This window comes from Protopterus annectens, chromosome 1.part0 (assembly GCF_019279795.1).
Source record: "Protopterus annectens isolate FY-2018-M chromosome 1.part0, PAN1.0, whole genome shotgun sequence".
In the NCBI taxonomy this organism is placed as follows: Eukaryota; Metazoa; Chordata; order Ceratodontiformes; family Protopteridae; genus Protopterus; species Protopterus annectens.
Genome location: NC_056725.1, coordinates 1,742,137,620 through 1,742,151,859, shown reverse-complemented (window position 1 = coordinate 1,742,151,859; position 14,240 = coordinate 1,742,137,620). Strand labels below are relative to the sequence as shown.

The following is a 14,240-nucleotide window of genomic DNA, read 5'->3' as shown; positions in this document are numbered from 1 at the left end:
CAAAATGCTTACACTGCAGCAGCTCCTTCCTATGCTAGCCAAGGTCTCTTGGCTAGCCACCCTAGACTTAAAAGAAGTTTAAATGCACATCTCCATAAGGGAATCTTGCAGGAAATATCTACGTTTCAGGGCAGGCTGTATGCACTTCCCTCTGGCTTATCTATTGCGCCCAGGGTATTTACAAAGTGCCTGGCTCCAGCTATTGCTTACTGCAGGCATAGAAATATTCAAATTTACCCATACTTGGACGATTGCCTGATTCAGGCAGACAGTCAGGAATTGCTACTTCAGCACCTGATGTTTGTAAAGAGACTACTAACTTCTTTGGGGTACACCATCAATGAAAAGAAATCACATCTGGCACCCAGCCAAAAAATTGTATTCCTGGGAGCAAGCTTGAACACAACTTCCCAGATGGCATTCCTCACTCCAGAAAAGCAGGTTTATTTGACAAATTATTTCAAACTACTGGCCACCCAAACCCAGCTATCTGCAAGACAAATACTGCAAGCTATAGGGTTCATGACCTCATGTATTTCTACTGATTCCATATGCAAGACTGCATATGAAGAAACTTCAGTGGTACTTAAAAAGTCTCTGGTGTCAACATTCCCAGGACCTGGAAGCAGTGATTCCTATTATTCTTTGCCTAAGGACAGAGTTCCTTTGGGGGGCAGAGGCTTGCAACCACAACAAGGGACTCGCTTTCTCACAGCCCCCTGCTGTCCAAACTCTGACAACAGACGCATCAGACTATGCATGGGGGTTCACATGGCAGGCAATTGCATTCATGGCAAATAGAGCCCAGGACAAATTCACCTGCATATCAATCAAAAAGAAATGTTAGCTGTACAGAATACACTGACAGCCTTCAAATACCTTATCCTGCCTGGACAACTCCTAATAAAGACAGACAACACCACAGTTATGTGGTACATAAACAAGCAGGGGGAAACTCACTCCTACCCACTCTGCAGGTTAGCCATGGCTTTGTGGAACACAACCTTAAACAACCAAATGCACCTGCAAGCTCAATTCCTGCCAGGCAAGCAAAATTCACTGGCAGACAACTTAAGCAGAAATCTAATGGACCAACGCGAGTGGAAACTGGAACCAAACTCATTCAAACTTCTAATGCACAGGTGGGGGACACCAGAGGTGGACCTCTTTGCGCCCCCCCAAAACCATCAACTAAACAAATTCTGCACCAGAATTTCCCACAGCCAAGCTTGAAAGTGGATGCTCTATCCTTCAAATGGGAAAACCTCTCAATCTATGCCTTTCCCCCTCTGCCCCTTCTTCCAAAAGTACTCCTCAAGTTCAAACAGGCAGATAACCCACGTGTGATGACTGCAACAGTGAATACACTCGAACATCTACATTTATGGTAAGTGTACACAACTGTACTTTCATGTCATGCGGGTCCCCCCTCTTTGCAATTCTCTGACCTTGTGTCGCCACCGTTGCTGGTGGTTACACTAGAGGTGCTTCCCTTAGAAATCCCTGGAAGGCCCCCACTTGCAGGGGATAGCCTTTCCCTGGCTCTAAAAGCCACTGCACCTTCCATGGCTACATCCTGATAATTCACCCACTTCAGTAGGGGCCAATAATGCAGCATGTCTAATGACTTCCTTCCCCCTAGGATGGACAAGTCACTTTTGCCTGCTCATCATCACCTTCCCTGCCTGATTCTTCCAGTACCCAAGCTGCTACCCAACTCAGATTGCAGCCATGGTTTTATATCTCTACTCTCCCAGAGCCAGGGGATATCTGAAATTTTGACTTTGATATTATTGTAAAACCTTACATGCCTGACTGTGACCTTTGTTTAACCTCTTTTATTCATTTTTTTATCCCACCCTCATTCTCCTTTGTTTTTTTTCTGTCTTGCTAAATAAAAATTTAACTTAAAGGTCCAGAAGTGAATTTTTTTTTTAATTGTTTTTTTTTTTCAGTGTTGTCCAGCCCTGCTTTCGTAGTATGTTTTCCATTAGTAAGTGGCTGTGTTTGCTTAATATAGTTGTATATTATATTAGCTTAAGAATCAATTTGGATGCTTCTGAAATATTCACGTTCAGCTGGATAACTTCATTGTCATTTTTCTCATTAAGTAGTCCCCAGATTCCAAAACATTTTGTACTTGGGCAAGCTGCTGCACCGAGATGGCAGCCATTCTTAGAAAGGTTACAGCTTCACCCAAAGTATTTTCCAAAGCTCAAATTGTTTGCGAGTCCAAAAGAGTGGATATTATCTTCAAATGTAATTAAATTGAATATCTTATATTTCTTGGTAGACATTGTAATACTTTAAGCTTGTGCATACTGTCTTTTGTGATGTACATGTCACATGCTCCATATGTATGCCAGTGGTCATACTTAAGAAGATTATTCAAGATCAGTGGACCTACTTGGTTGTCATATAAGTAAGTAATTCTAAGAATGTACAAGTGCACTACCATCATTTATGCACACATTAGTTTTTGAATCAGTAATAAGTCATAAAATACTGTCTTTTTTTGTATGGCAGCACATTTTACTTCAGAATCGTGAGTTCATTTGGTTGAAGGTGCTGTGCAACTGGCCCTAGGCTATGTATTTTTTGCCATATTAAGTCATATCATATAATGCCATAGTTATTGGCATTGTATTAAAGAAATGATTGTGTTTTATATGTATAGTAGTAGTGGTACATTAGACATGAGTCTGTTGTACACATAGAGCAGCAAATGATTCTGTGTGGTCTTTTTAGAGTATATTGGCCTTTTTCTTTTTTAGATAGGAATATTTTTTCATTATTGATGGCTTTTTAGATACTAAATTGAGATCTAAGAATTCTCTGCATTTTGGTATGAGTAAAACAGCCCTTCTGTTTTTGTGTTGCTTGCTTGTTGCACATTTTCACAACATTTGAATATTATAAACTAACTGTAGATCAAGGAAAACTCTGAAGTTGAAACATAAATGAAAGTTACTAATATCAGTTTCATATTTTTCATTATTTGCAGCGTGTCTGAATTTCTTAAAGCTGTGTAAAATTAAATATTACAACTACAGCCTCATTCACAATGTTCAGGTAAGTAGACACTGAAACTGAGCATGAAGTACATTAAAATATTGATCCGTTGTGCTTATTTCAGCTTTTGGTTTTCTTTACAGTCTTGGTAGTTTGTTAATGTTAATGCAGCTCAGCTTTGATTTAGCTTTTTTGGCTTCCACACAGTGGCAGTTTCATAGGCTTTTGTTGTACATGTTCCCACTAAATATGATGTATATAGCTGATGTAGCAGTAGAACAGGATTTGCTTCACTTGCTTCTGCAGGAGGTGCTTCGATCATGCATCCTTTTCTGGTTCCTAGAATGCACATTGCTTGGTACTCTTCCAAATCATGTGAATTTTGCAGCAGTGGTCCTTCGTATGTACATAGTAGAGGTGTTTGAGAACACTCACTATGGTGGTTTGCAGCTGAATAAACAGGATAATTACAGCAGGATGGGCGTCCCTAACTTCATAAGTACTGTGCTCAGGTATGGTGGTTTAATGTGGACTGTTTAAACATTTGAAAATGGACAATAATGCAAACAATGAGAAAAGTATAAAGGACAGCTACACCTTACATACATCCCCCCCCCCCCCGAGTACATTTTCTTTTCTATAGCATTATCTTTAGATCACCATATGCAGTGGATATAAAAAGTTTACACACCCCTGTCAAAATGTCAATTTTTTGTGATATAAAAAATGAGACCACAATAAATAATTTCAAAACTTTTCCCACCTTTAAAGTGACCTATAACCCATGCAATTCAGTTGAAAAACAAACAAATCTGTTAGGGGGAAAAATATAAAAAATAAAAAGCGTACAATAAGCTGGTTGTATAAGTGTGCACACCCTTAAACACCTTTTGATTTAATGTTAAAGTGTACCTTTGCATGCAGACTTTCTCAGCCAGTGCATTTCCACAGCAGGAGTATGTACTCAGCAGGCCCATACCAGCCTTCAGTCTATTAGCTGGGCAAAGTTCCTATCCTAAAACTGTTCCAGCATCATGGCATAATCAGGCAAAAACTTAACAGCACCTAATAGACTATAAATGTGCATGCAAAACAAATCACCTAAACCTTATAAAGTATTCTACCACCACACACACTCCAGTTATGTGTCATTGCTTCCTAATGTAATAACCTCTTACCTCACTGCACAAAGGATATGCATTCAGAGATGTGAAAAAAAAAACAAAAGTCTAGTTCAACATAGAGACAATACAGAATAAGATGCTTTGTATAGAAAACTGTTGTGTACATTGCAAGAGTTTACATGATGGTTTTCTCTTTGGAACTAATTTGTTCAGTTTTATAGAAGTTGGCTTCGACATGCATGAACTACTGAAATTACAGACTCCTCACACTGAAGATGTAGGTACTACATTATGGACAATTCCTTTAAAGTAATTAATTGTTCTTCGAATAAATGGACCACACAAAACTACTTCAAACCACAAAGAAGAAATACAGGAATGGTCCATAATCAGGAACTGCAAGCTGGCATCAACCACAAGAAAGGACGACAGTTTACCTAGGTTTCGTCTTTATTCACAGACTTCTTCAGAACAAAAACCTGTACAAGCTTAAAGCAATAAATACACTCCCACTAATTAAGTTCAATTAAGCATACCCATCTTCCAATAAAATGTTAACCAGCCTAAATCTCAAATTTAAAGTACTTGCAAATATATCATATACACCTAATGTTCTCATGTAAAAACTAGTAATATGTGTTATGAATGCAATATATATATATATATATATATATATATATATATATATATATATATATATATATATATATATATACATGAATACTTTAATAAATACATAAACCAAAAACATTAACTACACATGAAAACAATGAATCACAATATATTTCAACTTATTTCAAACCTCTAAATTAATTACCAAAAAATACAAATAAAAATGTTGAATATAAAAATAAAACTATAAATATGAATGAAATTGAAAATAAAAATAAATGAATATTATACTAAACCATATTGGAATTTTTTATAAATGTATGTACACATAAAATCCCGTTGGAATTTTATCAATTCATCCCATAATATGTTTTAATTTTAACACGGGGGCTATACTTATATTGCCATTGATGCCTGGGAACACTGTAGCGTCCAACTTCAGCTGCCACTTCATTTCACATATGTCAAGGTGTACATCTAAAACTCCACCTTGACTATCTTTTTTGATATGTTGTATTACACAAAATTTGAATTGATGCCCAGTATTTTGTTCTATATGTCTAACCAATGCATTGGTATTTCTCATATGTTTACTATCCAATATATGTTCACTGATTCTTTCCTTAAAAGATCTGCAAGGTTTTCCTACATAAAAGGCTGAGCATTGGCAACATTTGGCTAAATAAACAACATTTTTGGTATAACAATCAAAATGCCCATGTATACCAATAGACACATTGGCCACTACTATTTTTGAACCAGTAACCAAAATGTACTGGCACATGTTACATCTCCCACACTTAAAAATTACCTATATCACCTATACAACCTCCTCCCTTTTCAAACAGCTGCTTGAAAGATCTTCCCTTCCTATATACATACTTTGGAGGGTTGTTTAACTTACTCCATACATTATTATCCAGTCTCAACAACCTCCAATTATTGTGTATTATGTCCACTATATATTTAGTATCATAGGAATATGTGGTGATGAAATATATGTCAGATTCACCTGTTCCAGTACCCCTTTTATACAATTCTTTGTACCATTTTTTGTAATACTACTTCCCCTTTCAGTTTTTGAATTTATATTATTGTTATTAATGTTATTATTCATTAAATTCACATTACTATTCATAGTTAATAATGCCATATAAATACCTTCATTCCTTTTCCATATTACTTCATCGCCAATGGAATCACACAAAATGATAGGATAGCCTCTCTTAATAAACACACCCTTTATGAATTCCACCTCACTAAAAAAAAATCGTGATCCTCACTAACCATTCTGGCTGCCCTAACCATCTGACCTTTTACTATGGCCTTTTTCTGATGGTTAGGATGCCAGCTATGATAATAAAGATATGAGTTTGAAAACGTGGGCTTTCTATAAATACCAGAAGTCAAACATTTCCTAACTTTGTCAACCTTCAGTTGAACATCTAAGTATGACAATTCGTTCTTACTAAATTCAAAGGTAAACTTAAGAAACTGCACTGTATCATTTATATAATCAATAAACATTTTCATTCTTTCAACACCACCCTCCCAGATCGCAAAAATATCATTCAAAAAACAGGTGTAGTGCTGAATGTATTGCTTATATTGATTAGTAAACATATACTCCTGTTCCCAGAAGGACATTATATAATTGGCATATATGGGGGTACAAGCAGCCCCCATTGCCACTCCTGTATTTTGCTTAAAATAATGCCCTTCAAAAATATGTAGTTATTATCTAAAACAGCCTTCCATTAAGGTAACAAATACATTAATACGGTCTTGATCATACATCCCAGTCTTTCCTAATTGACTTTCTAACCATTGCAATCCAGTGCCACTTGGAATTACCGAAAAAAGATTACAAACATCAATGGCCAATAAGATTGTATGTTCACTAATCGTAACTGTTTTGAACTTCTCCAAAAAATGCCATGAATCCTTTGTGATGTAATCAAATTTCTTTATGCCTTTCTGTAAATGAAAATCCAAAAATCTACTAATGAAACATGTCTTGTTTCTCTTTCCATCAACAATGGGCCTAAATTTAACGTTGTCCAACCCCTTATGCAGTTTTAGGATCCCAAAAATGCTGCTAACCATTGGAAAATCATTTTTTAGGTAATAATACTCAGACACGTCAATTTGGCCTTGCATTAAAAGGTCTTCAGTCAGCAAGTCTATTTTTGAATATGTTATATGTACCTGATTCAAACTACTTTCCTCATAAATATCATCCCCTAACATAACATATAGTCAGTGTAATCATTTCTGTCCATAATAACCGTACCACTACCTTTGCCAGGCTTCATGAACCTAAGAGTTTTGTCATTAATTAATTCTTTTAATAATTTTTGTTCACCTTCATTTAAATTGTTGGCCCTATCATATGCCCTATTTTCAATAAAGTTCCTATTTTTCTTCATGTATTTCCTTATATCTAACTCACAAATCTTCTCGTAAAAGGCCACTGTTCCATTTAAAGGGGGATTAAATTTACTTGGCTTTCTTAACTCAAATCCACCTCGTTCCGTTGTATTATCAAAGAACATTTTAAGGTTCATTCTCCTAGTCAACATTTTTAAATCAATCAAAATCTCATTTAAGTTCCCCCTCTTTACTGGAATGAATGAGGAACCTTTTGAAAGTAACTCCGCATGTTTGTTATTTATTTCTTTGGTAGAATAATTATAAACTTGATAATCACCAAATGTGTTGGGGGATTATACATGGATTACTTATTGTTACAGCATTATCAGCCCCCTGCATGGCATCAGTGACTTCCAATAATTGACTTAATTCCCCATCACTACTAACATTGGTCAATGTTAGTTCACCCAAATTCATAATACTGTCATTAACATCTAAACAACTGGCGCTCCTAGAAAAATGCCTCTTAAATGTATCACCGACATCACAGTTTTCAACTTCTGCCATCTGTTGATCAAATGCAATTACATTTTCAACATCAGCATTAACCCCACTATTAGTAGATTCATAAAATGGATAAATACTCAATTCAACTATCGACTCACTTAAATTACTAACATTCGAACCACTGGATGACAAAAAGCTCCCCGCCAACACTGTGGCGTCAAATACTTCACAATTTTTGCTACTGCTGGTATTCATAACAGCTGTTAAATCACTTTCATTGTTACTTAAGCCAATGCCATCAATAGTGTTAACAGAACTCACATTTAAACACTGCCGCTGTTTGAAAAACATGTTGCCAACTTGTGCGTCAAGCGACTGCTGTTCCAAAACGGAACTAGTTCCAATAGCCCCACTTGAGCCACTGTCCTGCAAACACCCAATCAAAGGCACACTTACTTCACATAATTGTCCATGTGAAAAGTCTATCTCCATCCACCTTGGTTCGTGTTGCGCTGCTGCTGGGGATAATTCCATTTTTTCGTCTTTGCCCCCTGCCACTGGTAGTTGTGATTGTCATCTATCTTCTACTGCTGGCCTCCCTGTCCATGATTCTGCAACCTCTCCGAATGCCTTAACCGTCCATCTAAAGGGAAATCTGTCAGATCCGCACCTCTGTTGTACTCATCTGACTTTCTCGTCACTTCCTGTCCCGCCTCTGACTCGTGATTGGTTGAAACCCTTCGGTAACCACGGTTACCCGCTGAAAGAGGATATACTCTCTTATTTTTATACTTGTCAGTATCTCTACAAATTTTATTCAACTTTCTTTGATGGATGACTGAACAACTAGAGTCAATACTTGCCAACAAATTTGTATAGTTCATCTGATAGTGATCAAAATTCAAGTCAGCCAAAATAAATTCATTTTCCTCTTCAAGATCTATTAAATAACGAGCTATAAGCTGGTCATTGAATTTAATCATTATTTTCATTAATTCAAACCCAGTCCGGTCATATAATTGATGAACCTCATCAACCATTTCAGTCTTCCCTTCAATACCATTGGGATACCTCCAAGTCTGCAACCCCCGCGGAACCAACCCCAATTCAGTGTTCTTGTGTAAATAACAATTCTCTATCTGTAGTTTCTTCATGTCGAACAATTTTTTTCTCAAATTCTTTCATACAGTCAACCAAAGATTTATTTTTTGTGCAATTATTAGACCCATTGTCCTACTGGAAGTTAAAGTTATTAACCTTCCATTGTATTTTGTCCAAACATGAACTATTAACCACAGCACCACTCACATTTGTAGCCCCATTTTGGGTCCGCTCCAGTATTCACTTTGTGGGGTCTCAATCCAAAGGCAGTCACAACATTTGAGGTAGGTTGAGTTAGAGGGACACCTAAACTTCCCAAACTTCCACGTGGACTTCCATTAGTACACTGTTGTTTATCTACCAACTGTTTAATTTGTAGGGTATGCTCCGACAATTGTTGGTTAATACGCTCCAGCAGCCCCATGATATCTGGGCCAGATTCCAGGCTCTCCATCTCAACAATTTGAATAAATGGACCACACAAAACTACTTCACACCACAAAGAAGAAACACAGGAATGGTCCATAATCAGGAACTGCAAACTGGCATCAGCCACAAGAAAGGACGACAGTTTACTTAGGTTTTGTCTTTATTCACAGACTTCTTCAGAACAAAAACCTGTACAAGCTTAAAGCAATAAATACACTCCCACTAATTAAGTTCAATTAAGCATACCCATCTTCCAATAAAATGTTAACAAGCCTAAATCTCAAATTTAAAATACTTGCAAACATATCATATACACCTAATGTTCTCATGTAAAAACTAGTAATATGTGTTATGAATGCAATATATATATATATATATATATATATATATATATATATATATATATATACACACATGAATACTTTGTTTTTAATAAATACATAAACCAAAAACATTAACTACACATGAAAATAATGAAACACAATACATTTCAACTTATTTCAAACCTTTAAATTAATGACCAGAAAATGCAAATGAAAATGTTGAATATAAAAATAAAACTGTAAATATGAATGAAATTGAAAATAAAAATAAATGAATATTATACTAAACCATATTGGAATTTTTTTATAAATGTATATGCACATAAAATCCAGTTGGACTTTATAAATTCATCCTATAATATGTTTTAATTTTACCAGTTATCCCAGGTTCATGGAGAGAAGTAGATGTCTGTGAGCTCTAATTCAGTTTTGTGAGTGGCTTACAGGTGAGCCATTGCTCCCACTAACTGTCACCGATATGTGAGCCAGAGACATGTCCCTCCTCAACCAGTTTACATTTACAGCCCCAAAGGGAAGGTCTGAATTTGTCAGGTTTGCTCATGGGCAGCATCACTTTAGACTTTGTTTATGTTAATTTGATATGAATTTATAACATGTAAGCACAGCATTGGGTTGGCATTTTGTACTTATGGCTTTCTTAGTGAAATTACATTGAACTGGGTAAACCATACACTTGCCCAACGTTTCCTGGAATTCATTAATTCCAATGCCCTGGACCAGCTCGTTGTTACCCCCACTAGAGTCTCTACTCGACAGAGGCACTGGCAACTAATGGGTGGCACAATGCCAGGGTAATCCTATGGGCTAGGCTTGTAAAGCCTCTAGGGCCATTAGCCTAGTACACCCCTGTGAACCTATGTATACTTTTCTTTGTACTTGTTTTAGCATTTCTGACCTCCAGGATCCTTTATGCATAGTGCTTAAGTTTGTTACTTCTGCCTAGTTTCCTTCGGACCTTATTAACCTTGCCAAGTCTATATTTAAGTTTTCCTGTATGTTTAGTGATTTAGTTTCATTGGCACCTTTAACATTAATGTGTTTATATAAATTTGCTCAATTATATCGGGCAACTGCTAGTAAGTACAAGTATCAGGTGGTGGTGTTATGGATGCTTAGGTTTACCTTCTGTAAGTATCTCCTTTTGCAGTAAAAAAAATATGTTAAATTTGTAGAAGTTGCATTAAGTGTATTTCACCCATTAATATTGTTTTATTTATTTGCTATTTTTATTTTAGAGAGACTTTATTATACAAACCGGAGATCCCACAGGTACAGGTCGTGGAGGTGAATCTGTCTTTTGGTAAGTTTAAATTTATTCTTTTTTTCTGCTTATAACATACAATGCTTTTAACTTCACTTTTTATGAAATAAAGAGGGATGGGCTGTGACAGTCTTTACAGAAGGGAATTGTATAATTTGTGTGAAATAAGATTTTAAGAGAAAAAGAGATTAACATCTCTCAGAGTAAAAACAATCCTTTCACATCGGGCATTGCAGTTTTATGTAGTTAATTAATTTTAGTTTTTTTGGGGGGGGGGTGTAAAATAAAACAAAAATAATCTTCTCCTCCTCATTTTGGCTCTTCCCGTTAGGGGTCGCCACAGCAGAACCACAGTCTGCAGAACGATTGGCAGTGGAGTTTTATGGTGTCAAGTTTGGCTGTTGTTGTTGGTCATGTCATATAAAAGCGGTATGATCTGTTCCCATGAAAATTCTGGGAATTTCACAAGGACGTTTATCCTGTAGAACATCATAAGATTTTGACTTAAGCTTCATAGGCAAAGAAGTAGATGCATCTTAAATAAAATAAATAACATCTTGAGTTTTAGTGAAGAAAAATGATGCAATTTTGTGCTACATGTTTTAAAAAGAGAGATAAAAATCCACTTTTACACAGTAATGCATACTTCAGGTTTTCATATATTCTGTCAAGACCTCGGAAAGTGATAACCAGTTTCAGCAAAACAATTTAAGCTTCCACAAAATTCTGCAGCCACTGATGAGGTTATATTAGTTAAGGGGGTGAGTGCTCCCATTAATCCAAGACATTATTATTTATTTATTTTTTTAACTCAAGTGTTGTAGTAAGATCCCACTGTTCTGTCGGGTTAGGCAGTTAATAGACATTTTTATTTTAAGCTGAAAGATTTATTTTTGAGGATTCCTTCTCCACCCTTGGCCATCAAGCCTCAGCCCACTCTCTCACCCTGTGGCCTCATCCCTTCCCCTCATCATTCATTTCTGTTTCGGAGATAATCAGGTGCCAGCAATGGGGTGGGTTCTTCATTTGCTCTGGATCTTCCTATACATGCTACATGGATATTTATATGAGGAATGTGCGGTGGGGCTTGATGCCTGGCTACTGGTCATTTATACAATCATCATGGGCCTGAAAATGTCCCCACCTATAAAATAGAATACCCCCTGTAAGTTTCTTTTGTCTCCACCAGGGAAATCATATGTGCTTTTGAACATGCAAACTCCCTCCCTCCTGAAAGAGATGAGAAAGATTAGTCCTTTAATTTGTCATTCTCCCTGTGCCAGCCCCTGTAGTTGCATAATCCAGTAATCAAACTTGGGTCATCTGTTTCACAGTCAGAGCTTTATCCATGAATGTCAGAGGAGCTGGCAAGGTTTTGCAACTAATGGCCATTCTGACCTTAATCTGACAATATCTACAAATATCAGTTTCTTTATATGGCTTTCAAACTTTCTTATTTTTATGAAAACTCATCCTTCTACATTATAATGCTTGACCTAATGGCATTAAAGATAGGGCTACAGCAGCACCTTCCTGACTATGTGGATGCCCATCTACACTGTCAAAAAAACTGTTTTGTTTTATTTAAATTAATTTTATTTTACATTTGTTATCTTGGTAGTTGAACTGATGCAAGGATTGTTTTTAGCTAGAACCTGGATGACATGATGCTAACATAATACAAGATAAACTTTTAAAGGTTACTGTATGTAGTAACAGATTAACAAAATAGACATAAATGCATGCAGTAAGAATAATATAATGTATTTCGGTTCAGTGTAGTATTCTAAAGTAAGTGTCTGAAGTTTGTCAAAAATATTGTAGAAGGCAGAACAGTTAAAGCAGACATAAATCACATCCTAGATTTTGGGTCTTTGTTAAATAATTGAATGGCCACATTGTTGAGTGTCCTCTCATCATCACATCAACAGTGCAGTCCAGACACCCCCCCCACACTAATCGTATATCCCAAGTCCGAGATCGCACTACATTGGGTAAAAGAGCAAATTTTGTGAATCCTACTATAACGCAATCTTATCCACAATAGTTCGATGGCCTGCATTGTTGATGAGATGATAGATTCATCAATGTGGCTGTTTGATTATGTGACATAGATGTCCTAGATTCTGTAGAGAATGACTTGGCAAGCATGGAGTGTAAATCAGTAGCACAATTAATAAAATGGGGTTGAGAATTTCATACTGCTAGTATAAGCATTTCTTGTGTAGCTAGATACCTGGAGAAAACCAAACGTGCTATAATAATTAGTATCCTGTTATCACTAAAGATGGCATATCAATTGTTCTTTTGCTGCAACATTTTAAATAACAGGAAATCTTTTTTTCTGAGAAAAAAGTATCCTTTCTGGTTCTAAAGTATAGGATTCTGATATTTACTGAATTGTTCGGCTGAACAAATGTCACATGTATGTTTTATTGTGAAACAAACAGCAAAAGAAAAGTACAATTGTATGCCTACTTGGTGGTACCTACAGTGGATATAAAAAGTTTACACACCCCTGTTAAAATGCCAGGTTTTTGTGATATAAAAAATGCGACCAGAATGAATCATTTAAAAACTTTTCTCACCTTTAATGTGACCTATAACCTGTACAGTTCAATTGAAAAACGAACAAATCTGTTATGGGAAAAAATATAAAAATTAAAAAATTTACAATATGCTGGTTGCATAAGTGTGCCCACCCTTAAACTAATACTTTGTTGTGTGTGCACACCCTTAAACTAATACTTTGTTGAAGCACCTTTTGATTTAATTACACCATTCAGTCTTCTTGGGTACACACTTGCCATCAATTAAAGAGACTCTGATTAACCCCAAATAAAGTTCAGCTGTCCTAGTAGGATTTTCCTGAGATGTACTCAGTTGCCTGCTACAGCAAAAACCATGGTTCGCAGAGCGCTTACCTTTCAACAATGAAATCCCTTTAATGCTTTGTAGCAGTCAAAATAAGGGTACAAAAAAATTTCCACAGCATTGGATATACCATGGAACACAGTGGACAGTCATCAGAAAGTGGAGAAAATATGGGACAACAGTGACATTGCAAAGAACTGGATGTCCCTCCAAAATTGATGAAAAGACAAGACGAAAACTGGTCAAGGAGGCTGCTAAGAGACCTACTGCAACACTGAAAGAGCTGTAGGAATTTCTGGCAAGTACTGGTTGTGTACTGCATGTGACAAAAATCTTCCATATTCTCCATATGTCTGGACTATGGGGTAGGGTTTCAGAACGGAAGCCTTTTCTTACACAGAAAAAACATCCAGGCCCAACTAAAATGTGAAAACAATACATCAAGTCTCCCAAAAGCATGTGGGAAAATGTTTTTTGGTCTGATGACTCGAGACCAAGGTTGAACTTTTTGGAAACAATTCCAAAAGGTACATTTGGCACACACTTTACATCACCAAATGAACACCATCCCCATGGTGAAGCATGGTGGTAGCAGTGTCATGC

General features: G+C 36.4%; 1 protein-coding gene across 1 annotated transcript in view; it reads left to right on the top strand.

Moving 5' to 3' along the window:
• The window catches only part of PPIL4 (peptidylprolyl isomerase like 4), a 614,262-nt gene that overhangs the window by 58,694 nt on the left and 541,328 nt on the right, over positions 1 to 14,240 (top strand). Inside the window, exons 2-3 of the mRNA XM_044069026.1 lie at positions 3,005 to 3,072; positions 10,738 to 10,802. Of these exons, the coding sequence (XP_043924961.1) occupies positions 3,005 to 3,072; positions 10,738 to 10,802 (133 nt within the window). The remainder of the gene's footprint in view (positions 1 to 3,004; positions 3,073 to 10,737; positions 10,803 to 14,240) is intronic.